Genomic DNA, 17,500 nt, shown 5'->3' with positions numbered 1-17,500 from the left:
CCCTTTTGCCTTCAGAACTGCCTTAATCCTTTGTGGCATAGATTCAACAAGGTACTGGAAACATTCCTCAGAGAGTTTGGTCCATATTGACATGATAGCATCACGCAGTTGCTGCAGATTTGTCGGCTGCACATCCATGATGCGAATCTCCCGTCCACCACATCCCAAAGGTGCTCTATTGGATTGAGATCTGGTGACTGTGGAGGCCATTTGAGTACAGTGAACTCATTGTCATGTTCAAGAAACCAGTCTGAGATGATTCGAGCTTTATGACATGGCGCGTTATCCTGCTGGAAGTAGCCATCAGAAGATGGGAACACTGTGGTCATAAAGGGATGGACATGGTCAGCAACAATACGCAGGTAGGCTGTGGCGTTGACACGATGCTCAATTGGTACTAAGGGGCCCAAAGTGTGCCAAGAAAATATCCCCCACACCATTACACCACCACCACCAGCCTGAACCATTGATACAAGGCAGGATGGATCCATGCTTTCATGTTGTTGACGCCAAATTCTGACCCTACCATCCGAATGTCGCAGCAGAAATCAAGACTCATCAGACCAGGCAACGTTTTTCCAATCTTCTATTGTCCAATTTTGGTGAGCCTGTGCGAATTGTAGCCTCAGTTTCCTGTTCTTAGCTGACAGGAGTGGCACCCGGTGTGGTCTTCTGCTGCTGTGGCCCATCTGCCTCAAGGTTCGATGTGTTGTGCGTTCAGAGATGCTCTTCTGCATACCTCGGTTGTAATGAGTGGTTATTTGAGTTACTGTTGCCTTTCTATCAACTCGAACCAGTCTGGCCATTCTCCTCTGACCTCTGGCATCAACAAGGGATTTTCGCCCACAGAACTGCTGCTCACTGGATATTTTCTCTTTTTCGGACCATTCTCTGTAAACCCTAGAGATGGTTGTGCGTGAAAATCCCAGTAGATCAGCAGTTTCTGAAATACTCAGACCAGCCCGTCTGGCACAGACAACCATGCCACGTTCAAAGTCACTTAAATCACCTTTCTTCCCCATTCTGATGCTTGGTTTGAACTGCAGCAGATCGTCTTGACCATGTCTACATGCCTAAATGCATTGAGTTGCTGCCATGTGATTGGCTGAATAGAAATTTGCGTTAACGAGCAGTTGGACAGGTGTGCCTAATAAAGTGGCCGGTGAGTGTATATATATATATAGAGAGAGAGAGAGAGAGAGACAGAGAGAGAGACAGGAGAGAGATCAGACGAGAAAGAGAAGGAAAGAATAAAAAAGGTGCAGAGAGGGAGGCAGTAGCGGACCAAAAAGAAGACTGCAAAATCACATTTTCTGTTTTCTTTCCTACAACAAACGTGGCTCGTTTGAAAACAGAGTCCGTCATAAACCAGTAAACGACAGACACCCAGAAAGCCAGGTGCACCGGTGCACACACACTCGTGCAGGGGCCTGCCTGCTGTTCGAGTCCTCTTGGGGTGTCTGGTGTGTCGGTACATGCCTTTACAAAAGCATGCACGTGTGCATGCAGTCACTCATATATGCATAGCTCACATTTATGTGAATGTGTTTGTGCATTTGTGTGCATTTGTGTGCATGAGTGTGTGTGTGCATGAGTGTGTGTGTGGGTGAGGGTGTGTGGGAGCGGGGGGGAGGGAGAGAGAGAGAGAGAGAGAGAGCAGGGATTCCTGCAGTGGCCATGTGGGTGGCAGAGAATCTTTGGCTGGGACATTAGCACGTCTGCTGTCTTCCATAAGCTGTCCATGTGTGGGCACTGAGATAAAGCCCCGTTTTTTTGTTGTTGGTTTTGTGTGTGTGTGCGTGTGCATGTGTGTGTGCATGTATGTGTGAGTGTGTGTGTGCTTGTGCGTGTGTTTATGATTGTATGTGATGTGATTGTATATGGAAGGAATGGCAACAGATCTGTAATCGTCAATCATATGATTAGAGTAAGCAGCTAAACAAACACCATATGATTGGATGTGTGTGTGCGTGTGTGTGTGTGTGTGTGTGTGTGTGTGTGTGTGTGTATGTGTGTGTGTATGTGCAGTTCCCAGTTTTCACTGCGCAGTCGAAGGTAACACCGGCATGGATTATATGTGGAGCCTTGGACACTTCGCCACTGCACAACCACTCCAAGTCACACTATTGATACCCACACACACACGCACACACACACACACGCACGCACACAAATAAATGAATAGATTTATGGGTAAAAAAAAAACCCTGTTTTTGTCTTCATCTCTGCTCTCTTATGTAAATATATACTTCCCCCTGGAGAAACTTAGTCTTCCTGTCGACAATCGCCCAGATGACGTCACGTTTCCACGTTCTCACCCTCTGCAGCAAAGACAATATCCTGTGCACTCGTCCTCTACGTATATGTGCCCCCCGGGGGGGGGGGGGGGGGACCAAAATAACCACGACCCTCTCACACGCACTCCAAGGTTGTGCACTCTGTCCTCCATTCACCAAGTGTGGAGTGAGGTGGTGACCCGGGTGGTGCTGGGGAGGCAGGGGTCACTTGGCACAATAGACTCGGGATGGTTGGAGAACAGCGATCAGGGAGGACCCCGTGGAGGTAACCTTCACGTGAAACGCTCCTCGATGTGAGGGTTCATATGTGTTATCCTATGTGTCTTGCTCGGTCTATCTGTTTGTCTGTGGGCATTGAGAACGAGCTGCCAAAATCTGAAGACAGAGGGCTAAAATTTGAGCCGTCCCAGTCGCTGCTGCACCCCTCTCTGCCGATCCGGGGAGGCCTGCAGACTACCACATGCCTCCTCCCATACATGTGGAGTCGCCAGCCGCTTCTTTTCACCTGACAGTGAGGAGTTTTGCCAGGGGGATGTAGCATGTGGGAGGATCACGCTATCCCCCCCCCCTGAACAGGCACCCTGACCGACCAGAGGAGGCGCTAGTGCAGCGACCAGGACACATACCCACATCCGCCTTCCCACCCGCAGACACGGCCGATTGTGTCTGTAGGGACACCCGACCAAGCCGGAGGGCAACACGGGGATTCGATCCAGCGATCCCTGTGTTGGTAGGCAACAGAATAGACCGCTACACTACCCGGACGCCCCTAATCTGGAGCAGTTCTGCGGACCATGAATCGGCACCCGATCTCACCGAGTCATAGAACAGTTTTAGCTTTTATTTGTACCAAAATGTTAGTTGTCAATGCTGAAGACATGACAGTTTAGATCTGTGGCCAGAAAAGTCCCTCGACAGTCCGCCAAGTCGCCCCCCCCCCCCCCAAACATTTTTTTCAGATTCAACTTCTGCAGCGCAGTGCTATCTTCCAGGTCTGCTCTACTGAGAGCAACTGAGATGTGTCCCCAGGTGTGAACGTGGTGTTCGGAAGAGGTTCGGTCCTCGCTTGGCGGTTTCTGCACAGTAGCGTTCACCAACTGCTCTGTCAGCTGCGGGGGCTTTGTGCCGGGGGTCTGTCAGACTGACGTGGCATCACACAGGTGGGTCTGGGAGTGTGAGTGACAGAGGCTGAGGGTATAATATGAGTTATGATAAGGACACAATGAGAGATTAAAATACAGATTGTGTCTGAATCTGAGGTTGTCTCCATTGTGGTAGCTCAGACTTTCCCTCCTGCCCCATGTCACACTGTCCTTCCTCTACCTCTACCCCCCCCCCCGCCCCGTGTGTGTGTATGTGTTCCTACTGTGTCCCCCACCCAGCTAGCTCACTTCCTTGTTTCTCTTTCTGCTCACTTTTCCAGTCAACTGATAGCTGTCGAACAATAAACTCAGATTGAACCTTCGACCTGCAAAGTCAAATAAACCTCGCACCTAAGGGGTCTAACCTTGGAAGAATAATAAACTTTACTCCCCGCTACGCGCATCAACTCCCGAGGCCGGGCGGCCCCCTAGTGACATCATACACAGTGACTTAAAATACTGGACGGCAAAGGCTTCGGTGTTTTGCTCAAGGACACATCAACAGTGTGCGGTTGGCTGTTACGGACGCGAGATCGAACCTGATGCCGGTTGCAGGAGAGGCTGTGGAGCCACAAGGCGGCTCCGCTGGCGGGAGCTGCAACAGCTCCGCTTGATTTTGGGGTCAATCTCACAGGCGTCTTGATGATTTACGTGTTCACCGATGAAGAGGATGTGCTCTTCATCACAACATCATCGTTGGTCTGATTTCTGCCTTTGGCATCTGTGTCGCAACGGACACAAACACAAAGAGGCATCGAACTTCTTACCCCACTCTCCCGGGCCGTCCCGGTCGCTGCTGCACCCCCTGTGCCGATCCGGGGAGGGCTGCAGACTACCACTTGCCTCCTCTGATACATGTGGAGTCACTTTTCACCTGACGGTGAAGAGTTTCACCAGGCGGACATAGCAGGCGGGAGGACCACGCTATTCCCCCCAGTTCCCCCTCCCCCCTGAATAAGGCACCCCGACCGACCAGAGGAGGCGCTAGTGCAGCGACCAGGACACATACCCACATCCGGCTTCCCACCCACAGACGCGACCAATTGTATCTGTAGGGACGCCCAACCAAGCGGGGGGTAACACGGGGATTCGATCCGGCGATCCCCGTGTTGGCAGGCAACGGAATAGACCGCTACGCCGCCTGGACGCCCTACTCTTTTTCCTTTTGACAGGTTTGTTGAGTGAGTTGTAAATAGCCAAAAGGTGTAAAGGTGAACAGACATTTGCCCCCCCCCCCCCCACACACACACACATTCACCTCCTCCCCCTCATACACACAGACACATCAGGATGAACAGGCCTGCGCTCAGATGGTCAGGGGCTGGTGTCATTGGAAAGTCCATCCAGATTGCTCCACCTCTGGCCAGTCAGTCAGAAGCTCAGGATTATGTCAAATCTGCACTGTATTGTTGCATTTTAGTCAAATTACTCCACTCTCATCTGTGATAATAGGTGCAACCTTGCACACTCATGAAACACACACACACACACACACACACACACACACACACACACACACACATGCACAGTTACTCGCCATCTACACGAATAATGGATTGAAATTTGTCATTGTGGATTTAGAAACAGGTGTCACCTTATCGGGGGTGATTGGAACTGGGTCAGATTTTGGGATGATAGGATGTGCATGCCTGTACGTGTGTCTGTCCATCTGTGCTGTCTATATATATATCTCAGAAAGCCGAACTACCGCTGACAATAGCATATTTGCAAAAAAGCCCAATTTTTAGGAATGAACATCCATCCATCCATCCTCTATACCAGGTAATGTTTGCAGAAATGTTCCATTTAGTCTTAGTCTTCTCCTGATAGCTGTAATTAGGTTTATTCAAGTTTTAGTCAGGGAAACATAATTTTTGTCTAGTTTTAGCCGTGTTTTAGTCACAGTTGGCATGATGTTGTCAGTAGGATGCCGATGAAGGTGTTTTCTCCCTACTACTACATATTAGCTCTTAGCCCTAGCAGGTGAACTGAGCTTGAACTGAGCTCAGTTTGCCTCAGATCACGACCAAGAGGCATACCAGCCGCCTTATTATTTTTTCACATCCATATTCTGACAAATTACACAGTCAATTGGCATGTTCAACACGATGACAACCTAACTTAGACCAAACCTTAACCTTAACCATGAACATTAACTTGACCGCTGTTTAAACTTAACCCTAAAACCAGATCTTAACACCGAAGCGTTGCGCCTCTGTCATGCCTGCAAATTCAGGATATGTGACGAGAGCGTGTCAGTTTATTTTAAAATGTCAGATGAAAACATTATTTGAACTCATTTGCCTGCCAAGTCACATTATACTGGATTTGCCGGAGGAGCTCAGAGTAGATCTGGAGCCACAAATCAGAAGGAGTCATGCAATTCCAGCAATAACAAAACTCCTGGCCACGCTTTATCTATCTGACTCCAGTTCATTGCAGCGAGCGGTGGCGTCTGCAGCCGCCGCTTCACACTTAGCATCGTCAGCCACGCTGCTGCGAGTCCTTAATGCACTAATGCGAAGGGCGCCGAATGATATGCAGTTTCCAAATGAGTTATTCAGTGATGTTATCGCTGCATGGACATTACTTCTGTCGGTGACTCCCGGGGTCAGAGATCTGACCGCTAGTCTCAGGAGCGGGCAGAAAAATGACCAGTAGCAAAAGGCCATCCAATTTCTGAACCACTTATCCTGCTGTCAGGGTCACGGGGATGCTGGAGCCTATCCCAGCAGTCATTGGGCGGCAGGCGGGGAGACACCCTGGACAGGCTGCCAGGCCATCACAGGGCCCACACACACACCCATTCACACCTAGGGACAATTTAGTACGGCCGATTCACCTGACCTACATGGCCTAGGACCGTGGGAGGAAACGGGAGCCCCCGGAGGAAACCCACACAGACACGGGGAGAACATGCAAACTCCACACAGAGGACGACTCACCAAGGTTGGACTACCCCGGGGCTCGAACCCAGGACCTTCTTGCTTTGAGGCGACCACTGTGCCACCGTGCTGCCCCTAGCAAAAAGGCACAGCTAATAAAAACATCTTGAGCCGTAATAAAACGGGGGGGAAAGTCAACTATCACAAAAAAGTCTCTTTTTTTTTTATCCCCGACCCCCTCCCGTTTTACTCCCCGTACGATACTGAAAATTAGAACTTAACATCATTTTATTTATTTATTTGTTTTCAGATTGGATTTTTTTTGGATTGTAATTGTTTTAGTTCTCGTTGTTCTGCACGTCAGCTGAACGCTGGGAATTTGTTCTACAGATTCAAGGTGGGGTTTTCTCTCTCACTGAAGTTTTAGTATAGATGTGCATGCGTGCATGCGTTTGTGTGTGTGTGTGTATGTACATGGGTGCATGTATAGTATGGGCAATTGTATCTGCGTCTGTATATTTTGGACTCTTGCCGTTTTGCGTTATTCTCGATGCTTTGAAAATAGGCGGAAGTGAAAACATACGGAAACACAAAATACATACAGAGACACAAAATACATATGGAGACACAAAATACATATGGAGAGACAAAATAGGAAGGCTAAAAGAGAGCATCTCACCCATGCAAATTGTTTTCCCCATTCCTGTAACCGAATTTATTTGTAAATAAAAGAAAATAAATAGCCTTCTGCTTTATCTAGACCCACTATCACAGGAATGCCGTCTAACAGGACTCTCTCTCTCTCTCTCTCTCTCTCTCTCTCTGTCTCTCTCTCTCTCTCTCTCTCTCTCTCTCTCTCTCTCTCTCTCTCTCTCTCTCTCTCTCTCTCTCTCTCTCTCTCTCTCTCTCTCTCTCTCTCTCTCCTATTCCCTTTCTCTTTTTCCTTACATCTCTCAGTTTGTTTCTGGACCAGTACAGAGCCAGCCTGGTTGATGCAATAAGGAGATTACTGCAACCAAATGTAAGTGTGCGTGTGTGTGTGTGTGTGTGTGTGTGTGTGTGTGTCTGCTTATCCCCCTTCTTTAAAATCACCCCACCCCCTTGAAAAAAGACCCCTCTTTTCTGTCATAATTAGGCCTTGACCAAAACCCTATGCACACTAATGGCGTGACAGGATTAATATCATGTAATGCTTTAATGCTTATTATGAGCAACTCGAATGCGTTGCTCTGATCTCTCTCTTTCTCCCTATCCGTCCCTTAATCATAAAGCCGAGGCAACTTCTCCCATTTGGCCCTGTGATAAGACCCCATGCTGTGACAGCCAAAGCAAATTGGGAGAAAAAGCAAAAAGGCTGGAAGAGATAAGGCTTAGATTTCTATTTATCTGAGGGGAAGGGGGGAGGGGGGGGTGTTTTATGTTGAGAGGCCGCGCTGTTCTTTATATGAAAAGAGGAGAGTGAAAAGGGGGTGACGGAGGGAGGGGAAAGGAGGGAGAGTCCATGTAAAGGGATGTGAAAGATGGGAGTTTGGGACTGACAGTCGGGAGAGGGAAATGGAGAGGGGCAGATGAGAGAGGGAGAGAGAGAGGGGGAGCGGAGGACAGAGGGAGGGAAGGATGCAAGGCGTGGGTGATGCAGGAAAAAAAAATGTCAGATGGGGAAACGGTCTTGCTCTCCTCCTTGCATCCGGAGATGTGACATGATTCAAAGCTTCTCATTTCAAACCTCTGGCGGCGGCGGCGTTGGAAACGTACAGGGCATGTCCTGTCATCTTTACTGTCAAACGACTGATACCCCATTCCTCCCATCCGCTTTTTTTCCTTTTTGTTTTTGTTTTTTTGTTTGTTTTTTGTTTTGCAAATAGTAAAGGAAACAGAGAAACTACCATTTCCATGCATCCATCCATTATCCAAGCCACTTATCCCAATCGGGGTCGCGGGGATGCTGGAGCCTATCCCGGCAGTCATTGGGCGGCAGGCGGGAGACACCCTGGACAGACCGCCAGACCATCACAGGGCCCACACATTCACACCTCGGGACAATTTAGTAAGTCCGAGTCACCTGACCTACATGTCTTTGGACTGTGGGAGGAAACCGGAACACCCGCAGGAAACCCACACAGACACGGGGGGAGAACATGCAAATTCCACACAGAGGATGACCCGGGGTTTGAACCCAGGACCCTCTTGCTGTGAGGCGACCACACTGCGCCACCGCGCCGCCCGTTTCCGTGCAACGGCAAAGCAAATTCACGGGTTATGCGCCTCCGGTACGCTGGAGACGATGTACCCGGTGATGCAGATCTCAGACCATGGCCAACATTTCACAAAGCGAGGCAGAAACTTCATTAACGCTTACAGCCTCATAAGTACCACCGCACCAATTACAGGTGGCGAGTCAAGTTGAATTATTATCCGGGCATCTGGCTGTTGTTTGGCTTGTTACACATCTGCATAATAAGTAAAATTCCCTCTCTCCCCGTCTTTCCGTCTTTCCGTCACTCTCTCTCTATTTAATCCAGCAGAGATAATTCGTCGACTAATATGATTTGAGTGTAGGCCATCAGACTGTCGCTGCCACAACAAGCTTTGCCAAATACTTAATAATTTGCTAAGCTGATTAAACAATTAACAAAGCAATTAATTCTCCCACCTAATGGCACTAATTTTTTGTTTCTGACGAAGGTGGACCATCCGGAGGGTCGGCTCCCCTTAATCAGCCGATTAGTGCTCGCAGGAATTTGGTCTTTATTTGTATGTTATGCTGTTTTTTTTTAGGGGGGGGGGTTTCAGAGAAGAGGGGAGCTTATCGAGAGAGAGACAACTGGAGATACAGATGAAAAACAGCTGTCCAAAAGAGATGATCCCACTTTTTTTTTCCGTTTTTTTTAAATTTTTTTAGTTTATGTGTTTTGTTCATTGTGCGCATATTTGCGTCCCTCTTGCCTCCATTTAATTAAAACAACAATAGCATGATCAAAATATGAAATAACGCCGAAAGCCGAACGGTTTAAAAAAAAACAAACTTTGAACCTGTTGGTAATCCTCTTAGTATGGGCAGCCTGTCTGTTACATGCCAACACTTATACGTGCACACACACACACACACAAAAAAAAACATGCACAAAGACACACACCCACAGCTTCTGAATCCTTCCTGTTTACCGTCTCCTTTTCATCCAGGGCATGGCGTTGGTGTTTGCCCCACTGCGAGGAGAGACCCTGGGGTTGTTCTGCCAGCTAGCCAGGGAAGCTGGCCTCCATGTCCGCCAACACCAGCAGTACGATGGTCAAGTTTGGGATGTGCACTTAAAGGTAAGGGGCAACTCCAAGAATAAGACTGCACGTGCTTACATAATGTGCTGCATTTTACAGTAAATGCAGTTAAAATAAAAGGATGCTTGAGAGTCACCAAGTGATAATTTTACAACAAAGGTGATCAAAAAGATGATTAAAAACCATTGCTGTTTTGTAAGTAAGCGTTTAAAGGACATATTCACTTTTTCATTTATTTATTTATTTTTACACCTAGACCTAATAAAAACATTGTTTTCCGTCATTTAGAAACCACACGGATGGGGCGTCCGGGAACCTCTGTTTTAGTACAGTTAGATTAGAGATGGTTAAAGGGCTACTTCGCCAATTTTCAACCTTATCTCTATCTGTCCGAATACGGGATATAGTGTGAAACATGTCTGCAGTGGTAGCAATGTTATCTCTGGGACGTAGTTGCAAAATCTGCTCTTCTTCCAGCAGCAGTGTTGTCATTCGATGCATCAGTGACGTATTTGGTGACAAGGAAGAACTACGGGCAAGTTCAGCTTGGATTTCTTGGAGGCGTCCGGGTGGCGTAGCGGCCTGTTCCGTTGCCTACCAACACAGGGATCGCCGGTTCGAATCCCCATGTTATCTCCGGCTTGGTCGGGCGTCCCTACAGACACAATTGGCTGTGTCTGCAGGTGGGAAGCCAGCTGTGGGTATGTGTCCTGGTCACTGCACTGGCGCCTCCTCTAGTCGGTCAGGGCGCCTGTCCAGAAATCCAAGAAAGAAAGAAACTGTACGGACAAAAAAAACAACACTGATGGCTTCAGTATTGAGAAATGCTTTGCTGGTTTATTTTTTATTTTTTCTGCTTGGCTTCAACAGTCCATTGGGGCATTCGTATAAACCTTCAAAAACCATGAAAAAATGGGAAGTTCACAATACAATCAGATAGGTATCAATATGTTCCAGTGGAGAGAAAAAAAATAGTCGAAAACCACTCTTTATTTTTGTGCTTTCACAAATACATTGTCCTTGTTAAACATGCCAGTCTCCGTAAGTACGCAGCTGAAGGTAACACTACTGCACTTCTTGCTATCAAGTCTGCACGTTTACACATGGTTTGGATGTACTGCGTCAAATTTGAAAATAGTTCCAAATCAAACCAAATTTTGCTCATATTCAGAAGATATTGAACATAAAATAATTGAAGTTATGTGTCACTGTACTATGAGCTTTCCATTTTCACAAAGGAGATTTATGATAGTTTATGAAGGCTTAGCCTAAACGATTGCCCCGTTGAACCATGTTGAAGTCCGGTGAGAAGATTCGTTACAGTGGTTTCTTAATACCCAAGTGATCAGTGAAATGATGCCCAACAATATTTTTTGATGATATCTAGGTTTAAAATTTTTTTTAAGATAAAGTCACTATTGAATGTCATTGAAATTATTGATATCCTTTGCTCTCTATGCACAAATATCATCAGTTTGTATCATCTTTGGGGTTTTTTTTTTTGTTCTTTTCCAATTTTTTAGATTTAGATTACTTTTTTTACAATAAAAACAAAAACACACAATAAACATAAAGCACCCAGTACCATTACACAAAATAACAGAGAGAATGACGAGATTTATACCCAGAACTCCCAAGAATAGTTCAAAACCGCCAGTCGACAGCAATATTGGCATAACGGGAGCCTGCCCCTTCCGCCAGGAGGGTCAAGGGTATAAAAGAAAGAAAAAGAAAAAAAAACAAACAAAAAGAAAACACACGTGGGTGGGGGACTGCCAGAATATCAGTCAGTGTGCAGGACAGGGCAGAGTTTACACAGAATAAAGATACAACATAGCAGCAGAGCTCATGAGTTATACAGTTACAGCTCATCAAGCAATGTCAAAAATGGCTTCCATGCCTTCAGGAAATAGTTTTGTGAATTCCATTTGCTAAAATGAATCTGTTCCATCTTAACAATAGAAAGCATTTCATTGAGTCACCTCCTAAAACATGGGGATGATGGAGACTTCCAGTTTAGTAATATTAATGTTTTAGCTGTAACTATGCCTGCCGTGAGAGCCTGCTTTTTCGTGGAGGGGAAGGGCCCTTGTCCTATCAGAACAACCAAATATTGCCAAATTACCATCTGGCTGAATGTTTATTTTATATTGTTTGGAAAACCAATTAAGTTTGTTGCACCTGAAACTACCTAGTACTGGACTGTGCCAGCATAAGTTTGATAGTGATGCTCCGGCACTACCAAATATATCACACATGGGAGAAACTGATTCAAATAGCTTACTAACTTTAATTTTGGAGTAGTGCAATCTGTGTAAGACTTTAAGTTGAATTAACCTATACCTGGAATTGATAGAACAGCTCTGTATACTGGACAGGCCTTCCTCCCACAGTTCATGTGACACTGGAATGCCCAATTCTTTATTCAGCCCAGGCCTCCCTGAGATGATTGGCATTTAGTGGTACCATAAAGGCAGTGACAAAGTGGAAAACAAATGTTAAGAGTTTGGCTGTGAGAGAGGTAAATCATAAAAATTTGGCTCTTTGGTTTGATTGTGAATTCAGGGATACACTCCAGTATGAAATTCCTGTGGTTGAAGAAAGGGATATTTAGTTTGGTACTGAAGGAATGAGGCAGATCTCCAGATCTCCAATACAGCACAGTCCCCTCTTCCTCCAGTCCAGAAACACTCTATCCATCAGCACTGGTTTGAACAAGTGATTGTATGATGTAGGGGTGTGTACTAAGTCATTTGGCAGTCAAAGTAATTGTTTTTTATTTGATTCTAAATCTTCAGAGAGTTTCTGAGAGCTATGACCAATCAATTTGTAGGAAGGTTGTGCTCTGACAAAGAGCAGCACTGGGAGAGAGGTTTCTGAAACTGACATGGATTCGAACAAGAGTGGGGAGACAGCAGACCAGTCATCATCAGGGGAATCCCATTACCAGAAAGTGAGAGCCCTCGCATTTGCAGCCTGGAAATAATGCCTAAATACAGGAAGGCCGAGGCCACCCCCATTTATATTTATCTGTAAGTGGGCTTTAGAGATGCAAGGGGGGTTATTTGCCCAGACAAACGAGAGAATAGCTGAATCCAGTTGTTTAAAGAAAGACAATGGTAAATAGATAGAAAGGTTTTGGGAAAAGTACAAGAACCTTGGAAGTGCAACCATATTTATAGCATTGATGCAGCCAATCATTGAGAGGGGAAGCAATTTCCAGTTCCTGACATTAGCTTTTAATTTGTCAGCCATGTCCAAGAAATTCAATTTCAATAAAATGGTTTATGGAAATCTTAAGTCCAAGATAGGTAAAGTGGGTGGTGACTAATTTAAATGGTAGAGATTTCAAGAATGCAGGGCTCAGATTATTCATCACGAATTCACTTTTATCCCAGAAAATTGTATAGCCTGATAATTTACTAAATGATTTAATGTAGTTCAGGAGGTTGGGAACTGAAACTTCTGGATCAGATAAAGAAATCAATAAATCATCAACATATAGATTCACAAGGCTTTCAACATTGCCAAATTTTACACCATTGATACCTGGCTGACTCCTGATTCCTATTGATAAGATGTTCTAAAGCAATATCAAAAAGGAGGGGAGAAAGGGGATCGCCCTACCTTATGCCATGTTGCAGGTCAAAAGGTTGGGATTTATCTGTATTAGTGAGAATAAAAGATACTGGATTGGAATAAATTATTTTGACCCACTCTATAAAGTTCAACCTGAACCCAAATCGTTTCAGTGTCTATAACCTATAGGGCCATTAGATATGATCAAATACCTTTTGGGCTCCGAGAGATAAGATGGCCGTTTGTATTTCCTTTTCATGAACTGAATATATTGTATTTAGAAGCAGTCAAGCATTACTAAATAAAATATACCAGGGATACAGCTGGTCTAATCAGGATGTACAATTTTCCAGATATGATTACCCAAGTTTGTGACCAGCACTTTATTTATTACCTTCTGATCATAATTTAGAAGAGCAATGGGTGTGTAACCTGCAGGGTAAGTCTCTTCCTTTCCCTTTTTTTAGCAGCAAGTAAATATTTGCTTCATAGAGTGAGCTGGGGAGCCTCTTATTTATATTTAATTTTTCACAATCCTTAACATGAAAAGAACTATTTTTTTTATAGAGTGCCTTTCAGAATTCACAGCCAAAGCCATCTGGGCCTGCTGCTTTTCCGAAGGGGAAAGCACAAATAGCATTCAAAAGGTCATCCTTAGAGACTGAGGTGTCAGTGTCATCTCTTGAAGTGTCATCTAGTTTGATAATATCTAGGTTAGCAAAAAAAGTTACAAAAATCTGATTCAGTAGCCTTTACTTTGCTGGAATATAGTTCCTTATAGAAGTCCCTGAAGCAAGCATTTATCTCCTTTGGGTAAGTAACCAATTTACCTGATTTAGATTTAATCCTATGGATGGCTTGTTTAGCCTGCTCACCTCTGAGTTGACTTGCTAGTAATTTCTCTGGTTTATCCCCGAGTTCAAAATGTTTCTGTCTGGGTTTTAGCAAAAGGCTGCTGACACGTTTGTTAAGGATAGTATTATATTCATATTTCACTTTTAAAATCACATTATAGTTGGACTGTAAGAGGGAGGATCCATAAGCCTCTTCAAGTACTGGAAGCATTTTTTTCAACATTCATAAGATGGCCATTAAGTTAGCTTTTTTTTAGCTGATTCAAATGAGATAATGTGGCCCCTTATGACAACCTTAAAGGCCTCCCACAGAGTAGAGTCAGAGACCTCCTCATTATCATTAGTGGTTGAGCACAACTGAATCTGTATGTTCAGTTGTGCTCAATGAACGAGGGGTCTTCAAGAAGGAGAAGGTTGAAGTGCCAGCTGCACTTTAGTTTAAACAGGATATTTTTAAATTGAAGTGAGACCGGGCTATGATCAGATATCAAAATATTAGGTAGAGTTGGTAATGCTGGATAGTAATTCAGAAGATATTGGGAAATCATCAATCCTAGTGTAAGATTTATGGACATGAGAGTAGAATGCGAAATCTTAGTTAATATTTGGCGACTACAACATCCTACAGACTATATTCCTTGTTTTGATTAAATCATTCAAAGTTTGCAATGAGGCTATGGGAGGAGGTGGTTTTGTCGAGAGTCTTAAAATCAGATCGAGATAACAATTAAAGTCGCCTCCAATGATCGCATTGGGGCTGGAAGCTGGTATCATATCAAAGGCCTTGAGAAAGAAATCAGGTTTGTCAATATTTGGGCCATATATATTAGGCATTGTTATTGGAAGGCAATTTATTTGACCTGAAATCATTGGGTACCTGCCATATGGGTCTGCCGTCATAGAGTCAAGGCAAAATGGGATATTTTTATGAAAAAGAATTGCAACACCTCTGACCTTGTGAGTAAAGGGCGCTTGGTAAACCTGAGAAATTTAATTTGCTCTCAGCTTGCGCTGTTCATTTGCACTAATATGCATTTCCTGGAGAAAATTATGTCTGGCTTTAATGATTTGAGATGTGTGAAAATGCAACCCCTTTTCATTACATAACCAAGACCCTTCACATTCCATGAGACCAATGTTGCTATGTGCAATGCTGTCAGATACTTAGTACATTGTCCCTGAGATGAAGACAATCTGCCATCCACCCAAAATAACGCAGGACATAGTAAAACACAACACATACGAACCATATACTGTGGTGTAGAATAACATACTTAAAAAAAACCATGAACATGTTCCCTATCCGCCTACAAAGTGGTTCACCAAACAAAGCACAGATGTCCCTCTAAGGTCAGGACCGCTAAACGCACATCTGGTGACTAGCTCCAAGAAGAACAGTAACTAGCAAAAGAAATCCACAAGAAGCTAGCTCAACTCCGTTGCCAATCATAGCTGATTGGAGTAAATAAAACAAATTGACAGTCTCTCATAAAGTCAAACTAGAATATCTGAATGGCAAAAAAGTCATGTCAAAATAATATGATTAAGCCTCTGTATAAACACGCAGAGTGACATTAAAGTTCTTAGCATACGTTCTTTAAGCCAATGTTCAGAAATGACATTGCCTCACCCGGTGTAATGAAAACTTTGAACTGGTTCTTTATTTTAGCAAAAGCCTCGCTGGGAAGTGGAGCCTGTGCTCCCAAGACCTTGTTGAATTTGTGTCGCTGTCGTATCACCTCTGGCATGTAGTCCAAGAAAATAAGGACTTTGTTTCCTTTATACTCCAGTCGCAGAATGAGCTCCTTCTCCAAATATAAGTGGACTGAGGGGATGATAGTGCAGGACTTGGCTACCTCCATGGGTGGTGGTCGCAGGGTCCAGTAGAATCTGTCTTCTCAGAGAAGTTTCAGGATCATGGCCTTGACCAATTACATTGGTTTACTCCCTTCTTCTTGTTCAGGTATGATGACATTCTTGATATTGTTGCAGGGCAACCGGCCTTTGAAGTCATCCACCTTTAGCTCAAGTGCGTTGTTTTTATTCTTTAGGCTGGAGAATGCCTTTCCACGCAGCTTATATGGTTCTCCTACCCCAACAATTGTTCCTCAATAGATTCCACCTTCTCCAGCAGTTCTTTTTGAGAGCTTTGTACTGCCTGAAGGGTTTGTTCCACCTTGTCAAACCTGTCATTAATGTGTTTGAGGATCTTGCCAGAGACCTTCTCCCAGATCAATGGCAAATCATCCATGTCGTCACCTGTGGCTTGGTTGGGAGAATCACCGCTAGCATTGTTAGCATTAGCTGAAGATGAAGCTGATTGGAGCGACTCGACTTCTTTGGACTTCTCATGCAAGTCGTCGCAAATAAATTAAAACCCCACTGTGTCAGGGAAGTTCCCAAGGCTAATAAGATGAGATATGAGACTGTCAAAATATTGATTTTAAAGCTTGGCATGGAGGAGCATCTGAAAGTATGTCTACTCCATGTGCTGTGCACTAGTGCTCCCCTTTCTTTCCCATTTTGATTGACATCCTTCACACATCCTTTAAACATTGTTATCCACTTGAACCGTTTAATGATGGTTATGCAATCACTAAGTTATGCATGAAATAACATGGTACACCTGAAAAGCTTTCCTTTTTTAACTCTTTCTTTGGAAGAACTTTTAATGTCAAAAAGTTAAGTGTGAACATGATGAGAAACTTAAGAGATGTGACAGAGCCTTGCGCTGCCAATTCCCATTTGGAAAATAACATTACCCAGTTCAAATTGCTAAGCGTGTATCTTACAATACAACTGGATGTTATGAAATTGTAGGCATACTTTACTGCTTGGTCTGCACTGGAATGTAGAATGTATTATGTCAGGACCATTTCAGAGCCAAATAACAATCTCACGAAAGATTAGTCTTTCACTCTGTCTCCTCTGCCCTATGAAGAGATGTGTATTATCTGTTATGTTATTTGTGATGTGTTAAAAGATTTTCTCATGCTCTGCATCTGGCATGTTGGAAGATAAATTCAAAGCTAAACTCGCCATCTATTTTTCAGCCAACCACAAATGTTCCTGTGAGCGTTGTAGGTTTTCCTGTTGCCCTGCCCAGGTTCAGATTCATGATCTGTTTTATTAGGCAAGAAAATGTGCACATGCAAGGGATTTTACTTGGCGTGATTGCTCTCTTGAAACGTATACCGCAGGATGTATCACAACATAATAACTGGCACACTTATGGAGGCAATTGAACTAAAGAACCTTTTGGCGAAAAAAAAAAGGGATCCTATTTTTTTCTGTGTGCAAAACCGAAAAGTTAATGAGCATGATTTGTTTTTCATATAATGAGCCGATAAAACACGAAACTCACACAAGAATATGGCAGAATATTCCTCCAATTGGGTCCACTACTTATTGATTACAGCGAGCAGTTTCAACAACAATGCCAACGTGCTCCTCCTCAGTTATCCATG

The 17,500-nt window shown here is 44.4% G+C and overlaps 1 protein-coding gene across 1 annotated transcript in view; it reads left to right on the top strand.

The window, feature by feature from the left end:
• Positions 1-17,500, top strand: part of camkmt (calmodulin-lysine N-methyltransferase) — a 57,237-nt gene that overhangs the window by 31,807 nt on the left and 7,930 nt on the right. Inside the window, exons 5-6 of the mRNA XM_056292286.1 lie at positions 7,282-7,345; positions 9,508-9,639. Coding sequence (XP_056148261.1) covers positions 7,282-7,345; positions 9,508-9,639 — 196 coding nt within the window. The remainder of the gene's footprint in view (positions 1-7,281; positions 7,346-9,507; positions 9,640-17,500) is intronic.

The sequence above is a fragment of the Lampris incognitus genome, chromosome 13 (genome assembly GCF_029633865.1).
Source record: "Lampris incognitus isolate fLamInc1 chromosome 13, fLamInc1.hap2, whole genome shotgun sequence".
In the NCBI taxonomy this organism is placed as follows: Eukaryota; Metazoa; Chordata; class Actinopteri; order Lampriformes; family Lampridae; genus Lampris; species Lampris incognitus.
This window is presented reverse-complemented; position numbering and strand designations above follow the sequence as displayed.